Source organism: Narcine bancroftii, chromosome 6 (genome assembly GCF_036971445.1).
Source record: "Narcine bancroftii isolate sNarBan1 chromosome 6, sNarBan1.hap1, whole genome shotgun sequence".
NCBI classification, from domain to species: domain Eukaryota; kingdom Metazoa; phylum Chordata; class Chondrichthyes; order Torpediniformes; family Narcinidae; genus Narcine; species Narcine bancroftii.
Window position 1 is genome coordinate 666,059 of NC_091474.1, and position 24,179 is coordinate 690,237.

The 24,179-nt window shown below is 42.9% G+C and overlaps 1 protein-coding gene across 1 annotated transcript in view; it reads left to right on the forward strand.

The window, feature by feature from the left end:
• Window positions 1–24,179, forward strand: part of sall4 (spalt-like transcription factor 4) — a 64,140-nt gene that overhangs the window by 31,343 nt on the left and 8,618 nt on the right. The window contains exon 2 of the mRNA XM_069883598.1: window positions 17,766–20,381. Within this exon, the coding sequence (XP_069739699.1) occupies window positions 17,766–20,381 (2,616 nt within the window). The remainder of the gene's footprint in view (window positions 1–17,765; window positions 20,382–24,179) is intronic.

Consider the following 24,179-nt stretch of genomic DNA (forward strand, 5'->3'; position numbering starts at 1 on the left):
GAGGGTGTAGACATTCACTAGGGTCCAGGACTCTGAATTTATCTGACAATGCACCATAATGAATCTTCCCGTTTTGTCTGCAGTCACCTTCTGCACCTGCACAGGAACACACTTCACCACTTCATAGTGGTGCCGTTGCCTTTGACCCAATCGAGGAGGATATGAACCCCTCCACTCCATCCAAGCTGCAACAGGCCCTGGGGGAGAAAAAAATACCACAAATCCATTCTCCCACAATACACATACCCAATCACAACCATACCCCTCCAAATAATAACTGGGAACACATACCCCATACACATCGCACTCGAGTCTCAGCTGCCCTTCACTCACACCTCTGGCAATCACTCTTCTATTACCACCATGACTCCTTACCATGCGGTCACTGTGACTCTCCATTCTCACCCTCAGCACCTTCCACCTGTCCAGTACCAGAACCCCCTCAGACCCTTATATATAACATCTTTTCTCTTTTTTGAAATCAGAAAACAGCCAAAAGCCCATTCTTTATATAACACAGAAATCCAAGTCCTCCCAGTCTCTCAGTTTTAATAATTTTAAGTCTTATTGCCCCATTTATTCTTTTCCACTTGGTCCACCATTTAGAGCCAGTAAAGTATTTATAAACTGATGTGCTTTCTCTATTTCTGTTTTAAAAATAAATTCTTTCTTCCCCCTACCCCGGAAACATAATTTTCAAGGTAGCGGGATGACGTAGAACACAAACATATCCCTTTTGCTTTGCCAATCACTTAACTGGTTCGAAGTCTTTCTGCTTGATAAAAGAACACTTTCAACCCCCTGTTCTCCAAGGGGGCTTCCCTCTGAATTGCCCCTTTTGCTACCACGCCTAATATTTTTTTCACAATGTTGAAAATATTTTAACTTTATAAGGATTGACCAGGGTTTTTGTCCAAGTTCTGGCTGAGGGATTGGGACTCTAAAGGCTCTTTCTATTTTAATGGGGTTCCCAGTGCCTCCTTTCCTAGTACTTCGGGGATCCATTTAGTTGGGAACCCTTGTAAGATTCTCTCTCTTTCCCCCCCCTCCCCACCCTTCTTTAAATTCCACTATTTTAATGTTACAGCATTTTGTAAAATTCTCCAGGAAGTCCAACTCCACCCCCCACCACCCCCCCCCCCCCCCACCCCTTCATCTCTTTCTTTAAGGAGACCTTTAATTTCTTGCTCCATTGTGGCATTTTGATCCTCCCCTGGCCCCAGTCTCTCCTCTACCTCTGTCACCCTGCCTGTTATATTCACCAGGGCCCCTCCATTCTGTCTAATCTTTCTGACATGTCTCTGGCCCTTCTATCCACTACCTTCTCCAATCTATTTTCCATTATAGTCAGAGTCTGTAAAATATCTCTTAAGGAGGGCTCCGGGCCATCCTCCTCCCTTTTCTGTAGCAGCTCCGCCTTCAAGCTTCTGGCCTCATGGCTGTGTCCCTTGCACATTCAATTGCCACCATTGGATTCGGCCCGCTGACCCTAGTCTCTAACTCTGATAGCCCTCGCGTTGGCAGTGATTGCTGTTCCAGTCAACCTCTTCCACATCCTTGTCGGGACTAACATCCTCGTTAGTCCCGAGTCACGCTGGCTCCACTCGATCCCGCCATTCCCTGACGATGCATCACTAACGGACCCCAGCCACCGGTGAGAGCACTGCTGCAATTCATGAACTGTAAGGGAGAAGCAGCTGTCCTCCCTCACTCCTGTTCACCTGGTCCAAGGCTCTTACCACTTTCTCTGCCACTCGGGACCATTCTTCTGCTCTGGGCACTGCCTGCTTGTGGAACGCCCATTGGTGTTGAGGTCGGTGGGGAGGGGTGGGGGGGAGGTGGGTTGCATCATCCTCTATGGCTCTCGGGTCAGCACCACCATTAGTCCTAACACGAGGCACCTCCACTTGCCTCAGATCCTTGTCGGGGGGCCCCCCATTTCCGCACTATATTTTTCCTTATTTTGTTGATTGAAACTTCCTCATCCTCTTCTTGTGATAAGACAGGATTTTTTTCTCTTTTTTTATCCTGGATTTTGGGTTTTTAATGCTGTTTTCTGGTCTAGGACTAGGAGCTCTTAGGATCTGCAACCTCCTCGACACTCACCATCACGTGACCCCCGGCAAGTCCATTCTTCAGCAGATTGTTTTATAATTATTGCATTAAGTGTAGGGTGTAGTGTCACAGCAGGTCAGAGTGCAGGGTATGTTATTATAATGACAGTGGAGGTTAGAGAAAAGTACAGTTAAAATAGTGCAAGGGTATCTCACCAATGACTATTCTATTCTCTGATCACAGTAGGAAAGAAACTGTCCTTGAATTTGGAGGTTTACTTTCAAGCTCTGCATCTTCTGTCTGATGGAAGTGGGGAGAAGAAATGTGACTGGGATGGAATAGATCCTTTAATATGTTGGCAGCTTTCCTGAAGCAGCAAGAGGTATTGCTCTAGAAAAGAGAAAAAAACATTCTTTTGTTAGCCTTTAAATTACAATGGGATTGGAGTCTTGGAGAACTCCTGTAGGTTTTGGCTGAGACCATATTTAGAATAAATAATATGTGATTTTTTTAATTTTATTTTTGGAGGCAGAGCAGTTGAATCGCAGAGAGAAGACATTGTTAGTGTAGCAGTTAGCGCAACACTATTACAGGACCACTTGTTTGTAAGGAGCTTGTATGTTCTCCCTGTGTCTGTGTGGGTTTCCACTGGGTTCTCCAGCTTCATTCTATGTTAACAAAGATGTATGGTCACATGGATCAATGTGGGTGGCGCAGGCTAATGGGCTGAAGGCCTGTTAACATGGTACACTCTAGACTAAGTTAAAGAGATTTGAAAAGGCCTGACCAGTTTCCTAGAGCAGTAATCATCAGATTTTCAAGCAGAAGTCTCCCTGGCAAAAAAAATACAACATGAGAGCCAGTTTAAACACTGTTATTTTGGTTGCTGGTACTCAATGCATGTTCAACTTGGTGAGTTTGCTCTCACACTGGAGTATGAACTTAGAACCAGGCAATCCCCCATCCCCAGCCCTCCTTCTTTGTTTTGCATCTTCCTCTTGAATGGTTCCTCCTTCATTCTTCCCTGTAACTGAACTCTTTCAGTGCACCAACATCCTTCCTTGGCACTTTGACCTTTTTCTGGTGTCATGCCAAACCTCTGCAAACTCCTAAGGTCAACTGCCAAACAGCAGCTAAAACGAGAACCATAGAGCACTACAGCACAGAAACAGGCCCCTTTGGCCCTTCTAGTCTGTGCCAGACCTTTTTTTTTGCCAAGTCCCACTGATCTGCACCCAGTCTATGGCCCTTCATATTCCTCCCATCCATGTACCTGTCCAAATTCTTCTTAAATGTTAAAATTAAACCCACATTCACCACTTCAGCTGGCAGCTTGTTCCACACTCCCACCACTTTCTATGTGAAGAAGTTCTCCCCCCCCCCCCCCCCCACCCCTGTGTTTTCCCCCTAAACTTTCCCCCTTTCATCCTTAACCTATGTCCTTTGGTTTGTATCTCACCTACCTTCAATGGAAAAAGCCTATCTACATTTGGTCTTGCTATACATCTAATTTAAATACCTCTATCAAATCTCCCCCTCATACTTTTACGCTCCAGGGAATAAAGTCCTATCTTGTTTAACCTTTCCTTGTAACTTGGTTCCTGAACTCCAGGCAGCATCCTAGTAAATCTTCTCTGCACTCTTTCTATCTTATTGATATATTTCCTGTTGTTAGGTGACCAAAACTGCTCACAATACTCCAAATGTGGCCTCACCAATGTCTTAAACAACTGACCAAAACATCCCAACTCCTGTACTCAATACTTTGATTTATGAAGGCCCATGCACTAAAAGCTCTCTTTACAACCCTGTCTACCTGTGATGCTACTTTCAGGGAATTGTGTATCTGTAGTCTAAGATCCCTCTGTTCTACTGCGCTCCTCAGTGCCCTGTTGAATACGTCTTTTCTTGGTTTGACCTTTCAAATGCAACACCTCACACTTGTCTGCATTAAATTCCATTTTCAGCCCATTTTTCCAGCTGGTCCAGATGCCTCTGCAAGTTTTGTAAGCCTTCTTCGCTGTTCACAAAGCCTCCAATCTTGGTGTCATCAGCAAATTTGTTGATCCAATATAATACATTGTCATTCAGATCATTGATGTAGATGTCAAATAACAGTGGTCCCAACACTGATCCCTGAGGTACACCACGAGTCACAGGCCTCCAGTCTGAGAAGCATCATCCACCACTACTCTGGCTTCTCCCATCTAGTCATTGTCAAATCAAGTCAACTACTCCACCATGAATGCCTAGTGTCAGAACCTTCTTGACTAACCTCCCATGTGGGATTTTCTCAAAGGCCTTGCTAAAGTCCATTAGACAACATCCACAGCCTTTTCTTTTCTCGTAATGTCCGGGGGGGGGGGGGGGGGAAACTCCATCAAATTGATTAAACACAACCTACCATGCATGAAGCCATGTTGACAATCCCTAATCAGTTTCTGGCTATCCAAATAATTTGTATCTGGTCTCTTAGAACACCTTCCAGAATTTACCTACGACAGCACTGATGTCAGGCTCACCAGCCTATAATTTCAGGGCTACTTTTGGAACCTTTTTTAAACAACAGAACAATGTGAGCTACCCTCTAATCCTCTGGCACCTCACCTGTGGTTAAGGACATTTACATTTTTCTGCCAGAGCCCCTACAATTTCTACACTAGCCTCTCTCAAAGTCCAAGGGTATAACTTGTCAGACTCTGGGATTTAGCCACCCTTATTCATTTTAAGACAGGAAGCACTTCCTTCTCTTTAATCTGACCTTACTATTTTCCTTACTTCCATTTCTCTGTGCCCATTTCCTAAGTGAATACTGATTTGTTGGGGGGGGGGGGGTGTGGTGGGAAGAAAGATTTAAAATCTCCCCTATCTTTTTTGGCTCCATGCAAAGCCAACTACTCTGATTTTCAAGGGGACCAATTTTGTCCCTTGCTATCCTTTTGCTCTTAATATACCTGTAGAAACCCTTAGGATTTTCCTTCACATTATCTGCAAAGTAATCTATTGTCTTCTTTGACCCTACCTGATTTCTTTCTTCAGAAATCTTTTCTTGGATTTTTTAATACTCCTCAAATATACCTCTTCTTCAGAACCATATCCCTCAAAAACCAAGGTTCCTTGTGCCTTCTAACTTGGCCTTTAACCCTGACAGGAACATGCAAACTCTGTACTCTCAAACTTTCACCTTTGAAGGTCCTTCACTTACTTCACACATCCTGCCTGAAAACAATTTATCCAAATCCATGCATTCTAGATCCTTTTTAATTTCCTCAATATTAGGCTTTCTCCAATTTCAACCTGAGGCCCAGACCTATCCACTCCATAACTAACTTGAAACTAATGGCATTATGATCACTGGACCCAAAATGTATCCCTACACATACTTCATTCACCTGATCCAGTATTGCACTCTCTCTCGTTGGTACCTCAATACAGTGGAATCCCGTTATAACATGATAGATGGGGTAAAAAAAAATCTCATCATGATAAAAGCGGGGTCGTGCTAAATTGGCGTTTCACTAATGTGTACAATATACACACACGGCAGCTCTCCCCCCACCCCCCCCCCCCCGCCCACCCCATCAATGTGATGAATTCCTCACCAAGATAAATGTTACTCTACTTGCCTTGATCATTTGGATACGGCACTTCCGCTGCACCACAGGGTGGCCATCCCTGGTACTGCATCTTTTGAAAGATGCTAGCTTAACATCCCAGCTCAAAGAATGGAATGTGGGTGTTAAGGGGTCCAATGACTCATCGCATTCTATCTGAATTCATGTTAAATTGTAGTTACACTGAATATTGATTTAGAAAACTTTCTTGAATACATTTGACAAACTCCAAGCCATTAAAGTCAATATGTGGAAAGTTAAAATCCCCTACTATCACAACCTTGTGTTTCCTGCAGCTGTCTGCTATCTCTACAGATTTGCTCCTCCAATTCTCATTGACTATTGGGAGTGGGGGATATACAACCCATAATACAACCGTACCTTTACTGTTCCTCAACTCCACCCATATGGCCTCAGTAGGCGAGCCCTCTGGCCTACCCACCTGAGCAGAGCTGTGATATTTTCCCTGATGAGCAATATCACTCTTCCACCTTTCATCCTTCACCACACCTCCCCACTGTCTTTTGCTTCTAAAACAACAGAAGCCCAGAACATTGAGCTGCCAGTCCTGCCCCTCCTGCAACCAAGTTTCACTAATGGCCACAATGTCATAATTCCACATGCCAATCCACACTCTACACTCGTCTGCCTTTCCTGCAATACTCCTTGCATTGAAATAGATGCACCTGAGAACATTTTCACCATGTACTACCTGGTAACTTCTAATGGGCCATGGAATTTTCATTTAATCTCTTCCCTCCTCCACTCCTCTATCTGCACCAGCACTTTGGTTCCCATCACCCAGCAAATCAAGTTTAAAACCACTAGAGCAGCACCACCAAACCTTCCTATAAGGATATTAGTCCCCTCCAGGTCAGATGCAAACCATCTTATCGGAACAGGTCCCACCTTCCCTGGAAGAGCCCAATGATCCAGAAACCTGAAGCCCTCCCTCCTGCACTGTCTTTTTAGCCACATGTTAAGCTGCATTCTATCCTTGCTAGCATGTGGCATGGGTAGTAATCCTGGGATCACTACCCTGGAGGTCCTGTCCTTGCGCCTAACTCCCTGAACTCTCCTTGCAGGACCTCATCACCTTTTCTATCCATGTCATTGGTTTCTACATGGACCATGACATCTGGCTGCTAACCCTCCCTCCTGAGAATGCTGTGAACTTGATCTGAGATACCTTGGACCCTGGCACCAGGGAGGTAACATACCATCTGGGATACTCACTCTCTTCCACAGAACCTCTGATCTGTCCCCCTACCTGTAGAATCTCCTATCACTATAACTCGGCTCTTCTCCTCCATTCCCTTAGCCACAGGACCAGAGTCCATGCCAGAGACTTGATCGCCGTGGCTTGTCTCTGGTAGGTCATTAACTCCCCTCCCCTCCCCCAACAGTATCCAAATGGTATACTTGTTATTGAGGGGTCGGTCACAGGGTTGCCCTGCACCACCTGCCTGTTCCCTTTCCCTCGCCTGACTGTCATCCATCTACCCTCCTCCTGCCATCTTGTTTAGCTCCCAAATGATCTGGAGTTCATCCAAATCCAGCCGCTATTTCCCTTTCCAAAGGGTTGCTTTAGACACAGAGAAAGCCTTTGACAGAGTAGAATGGAATTATTTATTCAAAGTACTACAGAAATTCAACCTACCAGAGAAATATATTAATTGGATTAAAGCATTATATAAGGGACCATTGGCGAAGGTGACAATAAATCGATATATAGCAAACCAATGTAAATTAAGCAGATCAACAAGGCAGGGATGTCCACTATCTCCCTCACTGTTCGCATTAGCTATAGAACCACTGGCAGAACTGATGAGAACAGAAAATAAAATAAGAGGGATAAAAATAAAAGAGAAGGAATATATATACTTTCTTCTTTGCTTTCTTTGGCTTGGCTTTGCGGACGAAGATTTATGGAGGGGGTAAAAGTCCACGTCAGCTGCAGGCTCGTTTGTGGCTGACAAGTCCGATGCGGGACAGGCAGACACGGTTGCAGTGGCTGCAGGGGAAAATTGGTTGGTTGGGGTTGGGTGTTGGGTTTTTCCTCCTATGCCTTTTGTCAGTGAGGTGGGCTCTGCGGTCTTCTTCAAAGGAGGTTGCTGCCCGCCAAACTGTGAGGCGCTAAGATGCACGGTTTGAGGCGATATCAGCCCACTGGCGGTGGTCAATGTGGCAGGCACCAAGAGATTTCTTTAGGCAGTCCTTCTACCTTTTCTTTGGTGCACCTCTGTCACGGTGGCCAGTGGAGAGCTCGCCATATAACACGATCTTGGGAAGGTGATGGTCCTCCATTCTGGAGACGTGACCCATCCAGCGCAGCTGGATCTTCAGCAGCGTGGACCCGATGCTGTCGACCTCTGCCATCTCGAGTACTTCGACGTTAGGGATGAAAGCGCTCCAATGGATGTTGAGGATGGAGCGGAGACAACGCTGGTGGAAGCGTTCTAGGAGCCGTAGGTGATGCCGGTAGAGGACCCATGATTCGGAGCCGAACAGGAGTGTGGGTATGACAATGGCTCTGTGTACGCTTATCTTTGTGAGGTTTTTCAGTTGGTTGTTTTTCCAGACTCTTTTGTGTAGTCTTCCAAAGGCGCTATTTGCCTTGGCGAGTCTGTTGTCTATCTCATTGTCGATCCTTGCATCTGATGAAATGGTGCAGCCGAGATAGGTAAACTGGTTGACCGTTTTGAGTTTTGTGTGCCCGATGGAGATGTGGAGATATATATACTTAACAGAACCAGAAATATCAATAAAAAAATTACATAAGAAATTGAAGGAATATGGAGAAGTATCGGGGTACAAGATCAACGCAAATAAAAATGAAGCAATGCCAATGAATAATGCGGATTTCACAAAGTTTAAGAAAGAATCACCATTTGGATGGCAAACACAAGCAATTCGATACCTAGGTATACAACTAGATAATAATCTCAGCCATCTATACAAACTAAATTATCACCCATTAATGAAGAAATTACAAGACGACTTAGAACATTGGAAAGACTTACCACTAACACTGATAGGAAGGGTAAATTGTATTAAAATGAATATCTTCCCAAGGATACAATACCTATTTCAATCATTACTAATTCACCTAACAGAGAAATTCTTCAAGGAGCTAAAGAAAATAAGGAAATTCTTATGGAAAAGGGGGAAACCGAGGATAGCGCTAGATAAATTAACAGAATGGTACAAACAAGGGGGCTTACAGCTACCAAACTTTAAGAATTATTATAGAGCAGCACAATTAAGATACTTATCAGATTTTTATCAAACAAGGGAAAAACCAGATTAGAGCTAGATAAAATAGGGGAGAAGGTATTTGAACATGTACTATATAAGTGGGATGAAAAGCTGGTGCAACATAGGAATTCACCAGTACTGCACCAACAGCTCAACATTTGGAAGAAGATTCACAAAGAAAGGAATAAAATAAATTATCAACTACCAAAATTAATATTGACACAAAATCAACTAATCCCTTTCACAATAGATAACCTTTCCTTTAGCGAATGGGAGAGAAAAGGGATCAAAAGAATAGAAAATTGTTTTTCGGGAGATAAATTATTACATTTTGAACAAATGAAGGGCATATATAGTATAACTTACGATACAATGTTTGCATACCACCAACTGAAAACCTACTTGAAGGACAAATTGGGAAGCAGGCTGAGGTTACCAGAAGGAAGCAATTTTGAATATGTGATTACAGACACAATGATAATTAAAAGATTTATAACAAACATGTCCATCAAACTGCAAGAAAAGGAGAACGAGGAAACAAGCTGTAAACCTAAACAAAAATGGGAACAAAATCTAAACATAAAGATAAAGAATGAAACATGGGAAAAGCTATGCTCCGGAACTATGAGAAATACAATAAACACGAGGTTACGCATGATACAATATAATTGGTCACACAGGCTATACATCACACCCCAAAAGTTAAATAAATGGGACCCAACAGTATCAGATAGATGTTTTCGCTGTAAGAAGGAAGCGGGAACAACAATTCATGCAATTTGGGCATGTGAGAAAGTGGAAAAGTTTTGGGAAGATCTAAACCAGGTATTAAATAAAATGACAAAAAGTAACATACCAAAAAATCCAGAGATCTTTCTTCTAAGTAATATATGAAGTAAAGAACTTGGACTCGATTTGGATGGAGCACAAAAAAGATTTATTATGATAGCCCGAGCTGTAGTAAAAAAAATGTATTATGTCAACCTGGAAATTAGAAGATAACCTGAAATACAGCAATGGTACATAGAAATGAATAAATGTATTCCATTAGAAAAAATAACATATAACTTAAGAAATAACATCACAATATTCAAACAAATATGGGAACCGTACATGGAACACATTAGAGAAATCCTACCACGGACCTCCACCACCTAAAATGACAGAAGGAGAAGACGACGAAATGAACTGACCCAGTGTGTAAAAGTAGATGACACAAATTTCTTGTTTATTTTTATTATGTGATGACATTGTTTAACAGGTTTAATGTATCATATAGATTGAATGCTGAATGAATGGGGGGGGAGGGAAGGGAGGGGGAGAAAATGACACTGTAAATTCAAGAGGGAAATGTTTGTGTGTATTTTGGTCAGTATGGTTCATAGTGTGAAAAATATAAAATTTTTAAAAGCATTCATTCATGTAGAGTATTTGTAATGCCTTCTTTATTTTTTTAATCTTGTATTGATGTAAACTAATTAGTTTTGGACATGTCTTTGCTGTAATATTCCAAGAGTAGTGAGGTTGTTGTATGATTTCTTTTTTCACTTCCATTTATATAGAAAAGGGCTTTTCTAACACTGATAAATTGGCATCTGATGAATATGCACTCAACAACAAATTCATACCAGTGTTTATTGTGTATTTCAATTGCTATATTGGAATCAATATTTGATGCACGAGGATCCAAATTTAACTGTTGTTTATCTTTTTCAGTGATTATAAACACAAATCACGTGTGTTTGTTACATATTTCCTCATCTGATCTTTGAAATGTTCACAAACATGTTCTTTGTCTACTCTCTTTTGTCCCTGAGTTTTATAATTGCATTGTGCTTGGTGATATGCTTCAGTAAGATACAGTTATTGAACGTATGATATGAGATGATCTGTTGGCAATGTTTTCATTCTGCCTCACAAGGCTGTATTAACATAGTAGCGAAAGTAGCAAATGCTATGGGCCCCAGATTTTCAGGGCCCTCCCACATTTATGCATTTTCGTTTTCATCTTTGTGCAGCGGCTATGAGATACCACACTGATCGTCTTTGTCCATAACTTCAATTAAAGGTGATAATAGGCTAAAATTGCTAACTTTAAAGGGGGTGCCACTGTCCTCATCTCATCAGACTGTCTCGCTTGTAGCCCCGGCTATCCATCTTCTCTTCCCTCCCCCACCCCCCCATCTAACTCCCCAACACAGCAGCCAGAGTTCACCAGAGCACTGCTCCGACATCTGATCGGGCCGCTTCAAGGAGCCACAGCAGCTCGCGGCGACGGCTCAATGTGGGAGCAATGGGCGTCTTTGTTACCCATAATCCCCCAGGCAGCTGGAACCACTCTTCCAGCACCAGGGAAATGCAGTGGTTCCAGGTGCCTGGAGGATTATGGGTAACAAAGATGCCCATTGCTTCCGCAAAATGTGTAAGTAAGTTTTAACAGGCGCAATTTTAGTACTTGCCAAAGGCATTATTATGTTCCCTATATTCACCACTGGTAATCATTGAATATATTGTGACCTGAGAAAGCTAGTGTAGTGGGCCAAGTGACCGCATCGTGCATGGGCTGAACCGTCGCTCAAGTGGCTCGCCGAGCAGCCGCACAGCGCTGCAAGCCGAGTCGCCGCTCACTCATCTGGCTGGGGGGGGGGGGGGCCACGTGTGGCGCTGCAGGCTGGGTCACGGCGCACTGAAGAGTTTTCAAGATGGTGCGGGGCTCCCGACATCTTTAAGACATGCCCTTTAGACGAGTTGTAGGCGTAGGATGATGTCACTTCCGGTCCCAGGTGTCAGGGCCAGAAAGGATTTAAAAGGGGAAAGTGAATTTGCTGACTAACACTGTCTGGTGAATTCATTTAGTAGCTCGACTGGAGTAGTGGCTACAATTGGTAACCCTGACGGCAAGATTCAGCCAAAGCTTGAATCTACAGTCAACATGGACACAACAACAGCTGCTTGCCTCAGCTGCAGTTAACACAGTAGGGGTTCACTTTCCCCCTTTCTGGGCCCACCAGCCTCAAGTGTGGCTGAACCAGGCTGAGACCCAGTTCCATCTTCATGGAATAACAGCTGAAGACACAAAATTTTGTCACTTTGTCAGGGCATTGGATGCCACTACAGTAGCTAAAGTGAGTGAATTTATTAGCCACCCCCCAGCAGAAAACCACATACACCAGGTTTCGGCAGTTCCTCCTGGACACGCTGGAATTAACCAGGCATGAACAGGGCATGCAGTTTTTGAATATGGAAGGACTGGGCAACAGGAATCTGTCCGATTTAATGAATGAAATGCTCACATTAGCAGACGGTCATTCCAATTGATTTCTTTTTGAGACCTTATTCCTGGCGAAGCTCCCAGGTCACGTCCCCATACCAATAGCAAACATAGATTTTACCTGTTCCCATGACGTAGCCCAGGAGGCTGACAGACTCTACCACATGCCAAGTCAAGAGTCTGCCCACATACAGCCCGTGTTCTCGGCAGAAATATCTCGTGCCCTGCGCACTGCCTGTAGCTGCGGTTCAAACAAAAAAGGATGGATGTACCAACAAGCACCAGGAATGATGTTTGTACCTCTGCCCTGGAGGAAAAATGCCCATAGATGTGTTTTCCCCCATGTGGCTACCACAGCGGCAGTGCCAAACCTGAAAAGTGGTTGGGAAATGACCGCCAGCTGCCTGTAGTGTCCTTGGTAGCTGGCATGAGAACTGGCCTCCTCTATCTTCTTGATGACGCTGATAAGCACAAATTTCTCGTGGACACAGGTGCTGACCTCAGTTTGCTCCCACCAACATATTTCGCAAAGATGCATAAGCGACAGGGACTTCCATCCCCAGCTTTGGCACGTGACGTGTCACAATTAAGATAAGAGAGTCAGCGTTCCATTGGAATTTTATTTTGGCTTCTGTAGCACAGCCCATCTTGGGTACAGATTTCCTACGGGCCCACAACCTGCTAGTTGACATTAAGTTAAAGAAGCTAGTCAATGCTACAACTTTCCAAACATACCCTTTGATAACCAGCAAACGACTTTCCCTATTTGGGGTGATTGCTCTACCACTGACACCTATGCCTACCTTACTCAACGATTTCCTGGCATGCTCTCTCCTAAATTCAATTCCTTGACAACCGCCCATGGCACGTCCATTACATTGATACCTCAGGGCTGCCGATTTACCCCAGGGCTCGTCATCTCCCACCAGATAAACTACAGCAGGCCAAGGCATAATTTACTGCCATGGAGGAATTTAGTATTAATTGGTGTTCCAACAGTCCTTGGGTATTTCCATTATACATGGTGCCTAAGAACACCGGTGTGTTCATGAGCATAAACATGAGATACATCCTGATGGTCATAGACTAATTCACGCACTGACCAGAGGCCATTTCGTTGCCACTGAGACATGAGCCAGAGCGTTCATTGCCAACTGGATCACAAGATTTGGAGTTCCCACACACGTCTCCTCAGACTGCAGAGTGCAATTCACCTCCCGCGTTATGGACTGCCCTTGCGCACTTTTGTGGAACACAACTGCATCATTCTACAGTGTACCACCTGCAGTCCAATGGTCTAGTGGAATGTTTCCGCTGACTACTCAAGACAGCACTCAAAGCCCAACTCACCGAGCCCAACTAGGTAGACCATTTGCCATGAATTTTGCTGGGAGTGCAGAGTGCCGCAAAGGAAGACATGCCAGGATCGTCTGCAGAAATGGTTTACGGTTCAGTTCTCTTGGTTCCAGGTGATGCTCACTTCTTGTCAGACTCCTGCCCTTCAGATCTGGACGTGCTCCAGCAGCATCGACATCATGTAGCAATAAGAAAACTGATCCCAACCAACTGGTATGGAACCTCCAAACAGCATGTGCCTCCAGCCCTCCTCAACACTGACTTTGTGTTCATGCATATACAGGCCCCAGGAATGCCATTGCAATGGCCGTATGATGGCCCTTTCCACATGAACAAAAGTGTGCACTTTAGACATTGGGGGACTATGTACTATAGACAGACTCAAACCAGCTGAGGAGACGAAGGTGTCTGCCTAAGGCGCATGCAGCCAGTTCATCTCTTTTAGGTGACTATTCTGCAGGGGGTGGTGAAGTGGGACGAGCGGCTGCATTGCGCATGGGCTGAACCGTCACCCATGTGGCTCGCCAAGTGGCCGTGCAGTGCTGTGGGCCGGGTCTCCACTCACTCACCTGGCCTTGGGGGGGGGGGGGGGTGGGGGGGGAAGGCCATGCGCGGTGCTGTGGGTTGGGTGTGTGGTGCACTGAGGAGTTGGGTACTCACCAAAATGACGCGGGGCTCCCGTCATCTTTTAGACATGAGCTCTGTAGGTGAGTTGCAGGCACGGGGGTGATGGCACTTCTGGTCCCGGGTGTTGGGGCCAGAAGGGGTTTAAGAGGAGGCAGATTTTAAGTGAAGTGTCTGCTGACTGACCCTGTGCCTGGTGTGTTCATTTACTAGCTCCGCTGGAGTAGTCCCTACATTAGTACCATTTTGTTAAGAATTAAGACTTTCACAAGTTACCAAAACAGACATGCAGGTTCATTGTCAGAAACTCTCTCAGTGGGGGGGGGGGGGGGGGGGGGGGGGGGGAGGGGGGAGGGGGCAGTAATACTTCCCCCTCATTGTGCATGTGCCAGTTGGCACAATTTAAAGTCCCTTAAAATAAATGCTACAGGCCCCCCAATACCTTAATTCAGCACTGGTCCTTACTTCATCCTTCAGACATGGAACGAAGTTTGCCACTGCTTGTTTCTGTATAATGCTGACCTGACTTCCTTCATCTTTGGGTCACTTTCTGTTCAGCTTAGCTCAAACTGAGTCTGCACTTCCAAAGTAATGGGTGGGAAATGGGATGGACTCATAGTGAAGAGCGGGGGGGGGGGGGGGGGGTTGAGGTGATGAATTCTGTAAGATTAAATTTTAATTTTTTATTCATAGAGCATTTTATTAATACATTAAAACTTCTGAAGGTGCTTTGTGGTATTAAAAAAAATTTAACACTGGCCCACAAAGCTGGTTGGACAGACGGTGTCAACGTAGTGGATTGAGTTTTAAAGGAGGCCACCGGTGCAGAAATTTGGGGAAGAAATTGGATAAGTTGGGGGGCTATTCAGTCAATGTGGAAGTAGGATGTGCAACCAGCCAAAACAGGAGCATGACAGAAGTCAGTGTTACTAGGCCATCAGCCGTGACTGAAATGGGGAGAGTCAAAGGGTAGGGGAGTGACAAGTAAAATTAAGTTTTTAAATTTGTGGTGTTGCTCGACCAGAAGACAGTTAATGGGGAGTGCTACTGAGTGGATGTTAGGATGTGGATGACAAAGTTTTGCATGAATTGAAGTTTGCACAATGCTCGAGGAATTGTGTGTATCTGTTAATGAAGTTGTGGAGCAAAGCTCTTAAACAACTGGCACATAGTGGCCAGAGTGCACTGTAGCCTTCACCTATATTCAAAAAAATCCTCTGCTCTAATGTCCTTGGTTATCTTAAATCTATATTCCTAATGTTACTAGTAATTTCCCTTTTTGTAATGAGGGGTAGTTAATGGTCTTGTGGGATTATAGCTCGTATTATTTAATTTACTTGCTGATCTGAGATGCTGAATTACTTTCAAGAATGACCTCTTTGTTCAACCAATAAATTGATTTCTTGCTGTGCAATATTTTTTAGGAATAGCCTGCAATTTGTTGTAGCTCCCTCTAGAGTTAAACCAGGCAATGAAACCTAAGTGCACAACATTTTCATGAGAACACTGGTAAGAGGCTTCTCTGGAACATGGCATCGAAACCAGAATTGTCATTTTTCATTGAAAACATTTCACCTTGAATATAACCCACGTGAAAGTACGAGAGGGATCCAGCAGATCGGGCAGCATCCATAGAAAGCACGAGACAGTCAACGTTTCAGACTGAAAACCATTCACCAGACTTCTTGTTCACCTCATCTTAAATATTGGGTTTTCTAGGTTTTTTTCATCCAGTACCTTCACTTGTCATTGTCCCCAAATCCCCAGTTTAATTATAACTTTGATCTAATGAAACTTTTCTGGTCAAATTATTTAGTTTCATCACTTTTTATTCTGCTTTCATTTATGACATTTGACCAAGGATCATTCTGACAACGGATCACTTATCAACGTACAATAATAATCCAATGATTTAAAAAATACATATTGTGCATTAGTAATGAAGGAATATCTACCACTAGCTGTCCATTCTTGTGAAGGTAATAATGTTAAACAGCTTACAAAATAAAAAGGTTTTGTGCTTGGAGGGGGAAGGAAGGTGAGAAGAGAGTACAAAGCTATAAGCATTTTTGATGATCCTGTCTTTAATCTTGATGCACAGATGTTGAGTGATTATTTAGCAGGGTGATTTAGTGTTGCTGACAATCCCTTCAGGCATTTCCTAATGGACTTAACTGGTAGTAATTAAACTGATCTGTTTGTGGTTTAATTTTTAGTTTGTTCCATTTAAAGGCATGTTGTCTTTGTTGGGGATGAAATTCCAGACAAGTGATTAAATGTTGTAAATGGAGATAATCATCCATTGTTTTTTTTAAAAAAAATTCCACAAGTGAAAATGTATTAGATAAAACCACCTATGCCTTTGTCCTTGTTTAGGACTAAGCCAAATTGAATCTCTGTTTGCTTCTATTAAGTCTAGCACATCATGTATAGATGCATGCAACAGTATTGTAATTTGTGGGAGCTTCAGAACCTTGTATCTTAAATACAAGGTTTTTTTTGGGTTCCTTTTTGACACGTGCTGACTTGGGTACATTGAGAGGACCTGTTACATTGAACATTTGGGAGCAGGGCAGAGTCGATGGAGAATGGAATCGTGTTGTAAGACTGCATCTGGTCATTTCTTTCTTCAGATTTACAAATTACAGCATCTCTAAATTATCAATAGCAAGTCCAGAATTTTGAAAACCGTAGTCTGTGTTCACAAAATATTTTCCAGAATGTTGTTGCACAAGCTAGGTGATATCAACTGGATTTACTACTAGCTATTTGGGAGTAGTACTCTTGAAAGAGGACTTGCTTATTCATGATGGCCACAAAGAATTTATGCAATGATATTTGCTTTGTTGTTTACAGTGGTAAAATGAGAAGTAAATAACTTTATAAATAAAAAGCCTTGGATTTATTAAAGACTTTAACTCAATGTGGGCCTGGCCAGTGTAGGCAGATTAAATTTTGCCAATTAACAATGACAGAATCTGGTCACCTAGTTTAAATTTAGACATACAGCCCAGAAACAAGCTTGTGCCACTCAATTCACCTACAACTCCCCGCCGGTGCTCTGCTACATTTTGAAGGGTGGGAGGAAACCGGAGCACCCAGAGGAAACCCATGCAGAAACAGGGAGAACGTACAACTCCTTACAGACAATGCCAGTGTAATATGATATTGTGATTTAGCTGCACTGTGAAGGATCAAAGTTTATAGGGAGGAGGCTTCTCTTCTTAATGTTCCTGCTCTTGAAATCCGTGAATGGCTTGTTATCAGATATCAGATCACCTGTAAGTCAGGTGGGAAAAAAATTGATTGTTTTAAAAAAGAAACAAATTGAATGAAAAACTAAAATTTTATGGCTTAACACTTGTGATTTTGATTGTCTACTTTATATTAACTTGAGCAATTGTAAGAGAATTGCAAACTTGGCAAAGGTGGAGATTATATCTCATCAAGTTGATTACAAAGTTATTTGTGATTGTCATTTGTAACTGGTGGGTTCATTGGACAAAAATGTTCCAAAAGTAAGCATTGCAAAGTCTTGGTGAGTGTTTGTACTAAGCAGTAATTGTGCTTCTGTTCTCACTTGGCAGGTTCTCAAGTATGTCAAAATGATGGAGTTGGAGAAATAAGCGCAAAGAAATGCAGGACCGAAGAAACTAACATCTGTAAGAAATGTTGTGCCGAGTTCTTTGATCTTTCCAAGTTCCTTGAGCACAGAAAAAATTGCACTAAAAACCCACCAGTTTTAATTATGAATGAAGGCGAGAGGGAAATGGCTCCAAAGGACTGCCCAGAACCTTGTACGGATAGCTTTCCAAATGGCCCAATTAACAATCAGTGTAAAAACAATGATAGCCCTGAAGAAAGAATGCCTGAAGAGAGTGAAACTACTGTAATGAATGCTGACAATGTAGAATCTCCAAAACCATGTGCCTCCAATACTGCTACTAGTTTACACCCAACCTCTGATGTCAGTTATGTGTCCCAATCTAAAATACCAAACACTAATGTCACATTGGAGACTATTCACAACACTAAGGTTGCAGTGACTCAGCATGTTCCGGACAGTAGGCCTGCCAACAACTCAAATATAAATGCAAATGTCAATCTCATTCCTATCTTGCTTGAGCAATTGGTCTGTTTACAGCAACAACAACTTCAACAGATTCAGTTAACTGAGCAAATCCGCATTCAGGTGGCAATGATGGCACCTCATTCCCTGCACCCATCCATTGTTGCAGCTGCAGATCCTCTTAAAGCCCTGGGGGCGCACCTATCCCAGCAGCTTTCTGCAGCGGCTGCTTTAATTGGGCAGAAGGTGGGTAGCCAGAGCTATTCTATCGAAGGTTTTAAACCAGTGCAGATACCTCATTCATCTGTTGGTTCAACTCATTTTAACCAAGGCTTGCACCATTCTGACTCAGCATCTCTTCAAACTACAAGTACTCTAACTTCGCTAACCCCCAAACCCGATTCCATTTTGTGTTCTGAAAACGCAGCCAGGCTTAAACATACCAACCTTACCAGCTCAGTTGCAAGATTTCCAAATCCCCTGTTACCTCGGTCCCCGAACACAGCAACTATCCATAGCCCATTGATCGGACTATCTGCAACTTCGGCTGCACGAAATCAGAAAGGCAAGCCTCCAAACGTCGCGGTATTTGAAACCAAGTCCAGTTCAGAGGAGTCCTTTTTTAAACACAAGTGCAAGTTTTGTGGGAAAGTATTTGGAAATGACAGTGCCCTACAGATTCACATTCGTTCCCACACTGGCGAGCGGCCTTATAAATGCAACATTTGTGGTAATCGTTTTACAACTAAAGGCAATCTGAAGGTCCATTTTCAGCGACATAAGGAGAAGTACCCGCATATCCGGATGAATCCATATCCTGTTCCTGAACATTTGGACAATGTTCCGACGAGCAGTGGAATTCCATATGGTATGTCAATACCTGTTGATACTTCTGCAAATTGGGCCGACACTAAACCCGTCTTGCAATCGTTGCCCAATTCAGTTGGATTGAATCTATCGACTACTTTTGACGATAATTCAGATAAGCTACCTCCAAATGATTTCCTGCAAAGACGATCTCCGGCAGTAAGTGAAAGTGCATCTTTATCATCGAATATGAGCAGCTATGAATCTAGTGCTGAAATTAAGTGCACAAGCGAGAACGGCAATGCACCTACTTTGGCTGCTTCTACAATGTCCGAAACCATAAAGCCGAAGCTATCTTTTGGTAACATACTTGATAACAGTCAAGCATCTGAGACTTCCAAGCTTCAACAGTTGGTGGAAAATATAGACAAAACATCAACTGACCCAAATGAATGTGCTGTGTGCCATCGCATTCTAAGCTGCCAGAGTTCACTAAAAATGCATTACCGCACTCACACTGGTGAAAGGCCATTCAAATGTAAAGTATGTGGCAGGGCCTTTTCCACAAAAGGAAACCTCAAGACTCACTATGGCGTTCATAGGGCAAAGCCTCCTTTGCGCGTACAGCATTCGTGCCCAATTTGCCACAAGAGATTCACCAATGCAGTTGTCCTTCAGCAACATATTAGAATGCACATGGGAGGTCAGATTCCGAATACACCACTGCCTGAAGGCTATTATGATGGATCTGATCCAGAGGCAGCATTAGCTGATGAAAATGCTGAACTGGACAGCAGTTTTACTGACGAAAATATGGATGAATCTGAGCTGGAAGGGGAGAAAGGTACAAAGCTGCCTACAACAGAGTATTCAAAACCAGTTTTGCCTTATAGTGACTTACCAGCCAACTCTCCTCTACTGGTGTTCTCTAATATAGCTGCTTTGGAAAGTCAGATGAAAATGATTAATTCTAGTATGAACTTGCAACGGCAGAGCAGTTTAAAATCTAGTGAGAATAACTCACCTGAAAGTGAAGGTATGTCCAATGATTCCTCATCGGGGGTAGGAGATCAAGAAAACCAGAACAGCCAGAGCCCGGGCGCTTCAGAAGCGGCACTGTTTCAAGCTTCTTTACCTGCAGATAGTGTTAATGGTAGTCGCATGCCTAAGTCTCCAGGATTTCTGAATGAAAACCCAGCAACAAAAATTGAGGCTGTTGAGACATCTGAACTGACAAATGATGCTGCGTTAGATTTAACATCAGCCAATATTCATCGAAAAGTTAAGGAAGAAGTGACAAATGTTCCTTTTTCTAATGGGGACTGCAGTAAGTAGAGTTAGAAATGTATCTAGTTTAAACGTTGTCATTTAATGTTGGTATTGACACTAATCTATTATTTGAAACTGCTCCATTATTTTGAAATTTTATCGAATGATCAGGTGCTGATTTGAATTGGCCCACGTAGCTGTGATAGCAAATTCTTTCTTAAAGACAAAACTTGTTGCAGTTTTAAATTATATTGAGATTTTGTGATCTGATCAGGTAATTCAAGTGATTTCATGGTTAATTCAAGTGGTGATAGGTGACCTGCCCTTCTGTGGAGAACAAGGGAAGGGAAAACTAACTATTCTACTTCCTCTTTAAACTGTTTCTTGCGAGGTGGGTATTGATGAGTAACTAATTAATTTCAGTATGTGACTTTTGTTTTGAGTGGCCTAATCTCAGCCTGGGCTGTTTCAATACCTCGACAATGTTGCTGAGGTAGAAACTAGTTTCTTTTGATTCTGTTTTGACCACCAATATTCAGGGACCTTGAAACATGTTCAAACGATCTTTCTCACTAGTCAAGATGATATGAGTGGACTTCAGACCAGAGATTGAACCTGAGAACTTTTCAAAATCAAGTGTCTATTTGCACTTTTTCAGAGAGATGGGGTGGGGCATGTGAATGCACTCCCAATTGTACTGGAAAGAAACTCAAAAGTTTTGAGTTGTTGAGAAACCAGGGCAGTGGTGTGATGGGGCATAAAGTGAGTCCTGCCACTGAATGTTATATGGCTATTGTTTGATTGACAGAATTATCCAATCTCTACTCTGGCTGGGTGAAGTGCTAGCAATCTGCAAAATGAGTTATCAATTGAATACTGCATTCGAATGAACTTGTTGAATGTAAATTTCAATTCCCTTCTAGGCTCTTATTGGTAGCAAGTTTAACTTTTTGGCTCACAAAGAAATTCAGTCATTCTCCTCTAATTCATGATCTATATTTGGTTGAAACAGTAATACTTAAATGCTGTGCTCATGCACTTGTAAAGCACGTAGCCCTATTAACTTGGCACAATAGAAAGACCCAATGCACGTTTTAAAAATTTCAGTCATAGGTGCTCTTGTTGATTCTATTTACATTCTGAATTGCAGTAATAGAAACTGAATATTATTATTTGAACAAGAGAATTTAAAAAAAATAGGGGCTGTGTGGCAGACCTGAAAGAAGCATTGATAGGCCGCAAAACAATGTGCAAATATGTCCGACCACTCATCTCTCGGGATGCAAGGGTTTTGTAATTGTCTTTCCCTTTCTTTCGGAGATGTTTCTGCATAGCGTGAGGCTTCAGCTGAAGAGCATATGTTTGGATATTTGACAACACAATTTGTTTTGGCTGTAAACACCTTGTGTTTGGAAGCTTAATGGTTGTTTTTGCAGACCTTAATATGCTATTGCTGTGCTGGGGAATCATTACTCTTGATCTGGAATCACGAATGGATACAGTTAGTTCTGCACAGTATTGTCTTTTTGCAGTAATATTCAGTAGTGCTACAAATCAAAGGTTTCTTTGAGAGCACAACTGGTTAAATATGTTAGCCAAAGTTTCAGGTTGTGTCAATATAATCCTAGAATGATTAGCTTCATCCGCTGACTAACCATGGCTTTTCAGCACCATCCTGCCCCTATCCCCTTCTCCACAGCCTTGTAATTCACCCCCCCCCCCCACCCCCCACCAGACCTTGAGCTTGCTCCTTCATGAATACAATAATCCATCATCAAGAATTGCATTCTAGATTCTAACCACAGGCTAGGTTTAAAAAAAAAATCCCTGTCACCATTAATTATCTTCTCCTTTATACCCTTTGATTTCTCATCACCAACCCCTACACTAACGTCGATATCCTCATGTTGTCTCCTCTGTCTAGAAACCTAATTTTGGATATTTCTGTCAGACCTCCCTTCAGCTATCCAAAAACAGTTCCAGCCTTCCCATTCTTGTAACTGTAGTCCCTCACACCTGGATCCATTCTCTTAAATCTCTTCTGCACCCTCCTTTCTTTAATGAGGTGGCCAGAATTAAGTAGAATATTGCAGCTGAAGTAAGGCCAATATCAAAAATTAAACAATATAGCGCAGGACTAGGCCCATCAGCCCACATGTCTGTGCTGAACATGTCGACCAAACTAAAAATCTACTTGCTCCTGATGGAGAGTCATGTGCCTTTCTAGATACTATTTTGTAGAGGATAAGCTACTTTTCTGTCCTCTGCCACTCTTAATTAAAATCCAGAAATGCATATGCCTGGTTATTCACTTTCTTGACCTGCCCTACTACATTTAATAACCTGTGAAATGACTTGTCCTTCCAATCTAACACTTTTTAAGCAGATGAAAGAAGGAAAGTTTAAAGGAGATTTAAGAGTCACTGATAGAGGAGTCGGTGTGAAAGCAATAGGCCCTTTCAGGTGGCCTGAACACCCCAGGGTGAAGCCGCATAATCTCCCCCCCACCCCCCACCCCCTTAGCGGCTAAAGACATGCTCATCTGAATGTAGCGGAAGCGCTTCTGAGGCACTGACACCAACCCTCCTCGGGGAGGGATAATTGGTGGCGTGCTGGGCTCCGCCAAAGCACACGAATGTGCAGCGGCTGTTCACCCCGCTGGGCGGGGGACGTCGGGGCGGGGACGGGGGATTGCCAGTATGAGCTGTCACAGCCTGGCTGGCTGCTCTTGCACCAGGGCCGCTCTCTGCGGCTCAAAATGCGGCATAGCAATGGCGGTCATCCTTACCCATAAACCCCTGTGTGGGGGATTATGGGTAGGGAAGACTGCCATTGCTATGCCTCATTTATGACGGGTGCGCTGTGGCACCAGTCGCCCCACCTCCATCAGATCCAGAGGCACAATGAGGCATCTCTGGATATGAATAGGCCCTTTCAGGTGGACCAGGCAATGCTGCAAGGGGCTGCCACCTGAAAGGGCCTAATGTTTAAGAGCCATTTAGAGTCATGGACAGGCAAGAATGGAGGGATTATAGAACATGCATAGGAGGATGTGCAATTTAATTGACATCATTGACCTTGAGGGCCAAAAGGCCTCTTGGTGTACTGTTCCTTGTTCTTTTAAAACATTATTTATTCCATATTGTCTCTCCATCCTTTTACTGAAACGTAGCCTCTCTCATTTCTCCTCATTAAACCTCATCTGCCACGTGTTTGCCCATTCCACCAGCTTCTTTATTATCCTTTTGTAATTTATCCTCTTTGCAATTGACATTACTGTCAAGTTTTGTGTGGTCCACAAATTTAGAAGTTAGAGTCATGCACCCACATCGAGGTATAATAGCAATGATTTAAAAACAGATCTATCTGGAATAATTCAAATCTGATGAAAACAACCAATCATTGTCCCTCTATTACATAGCCAACTTTATATCCATGCTAGCAATACCTTTTTATAGCAATTTACTTCACCTTTATGTATAAACGGTGACAATGGACAATGTGTGGCTAGTAGTAACTTGTTGCATTCCAATGTTGTCACCTCAATTTTGTATCTAATGGAGACTGATGTATTCATTTGAAAGTGTCTTAACAAATTCTTCTATTTTCTTATTGGAATGTTAAATGATATACCATAGAAATGAAAATGGCAATTCCTGGTGTTCTTTTTGTCCCTTCTGCTTTGAGAAAATCTCAGTTGTATATTTAAAATCCTCATTAGGTTCATCTCTCAACAGGAAAGTTTTGATTTGAACCTGCTCCTAAATTATTTTTTTCAAAAATGGAAACTTTTAATTTTATTTCAACTCCCTTTTGTGTTTCATCAAATTAACTTTTGCTTTTCGTAAAATTACCC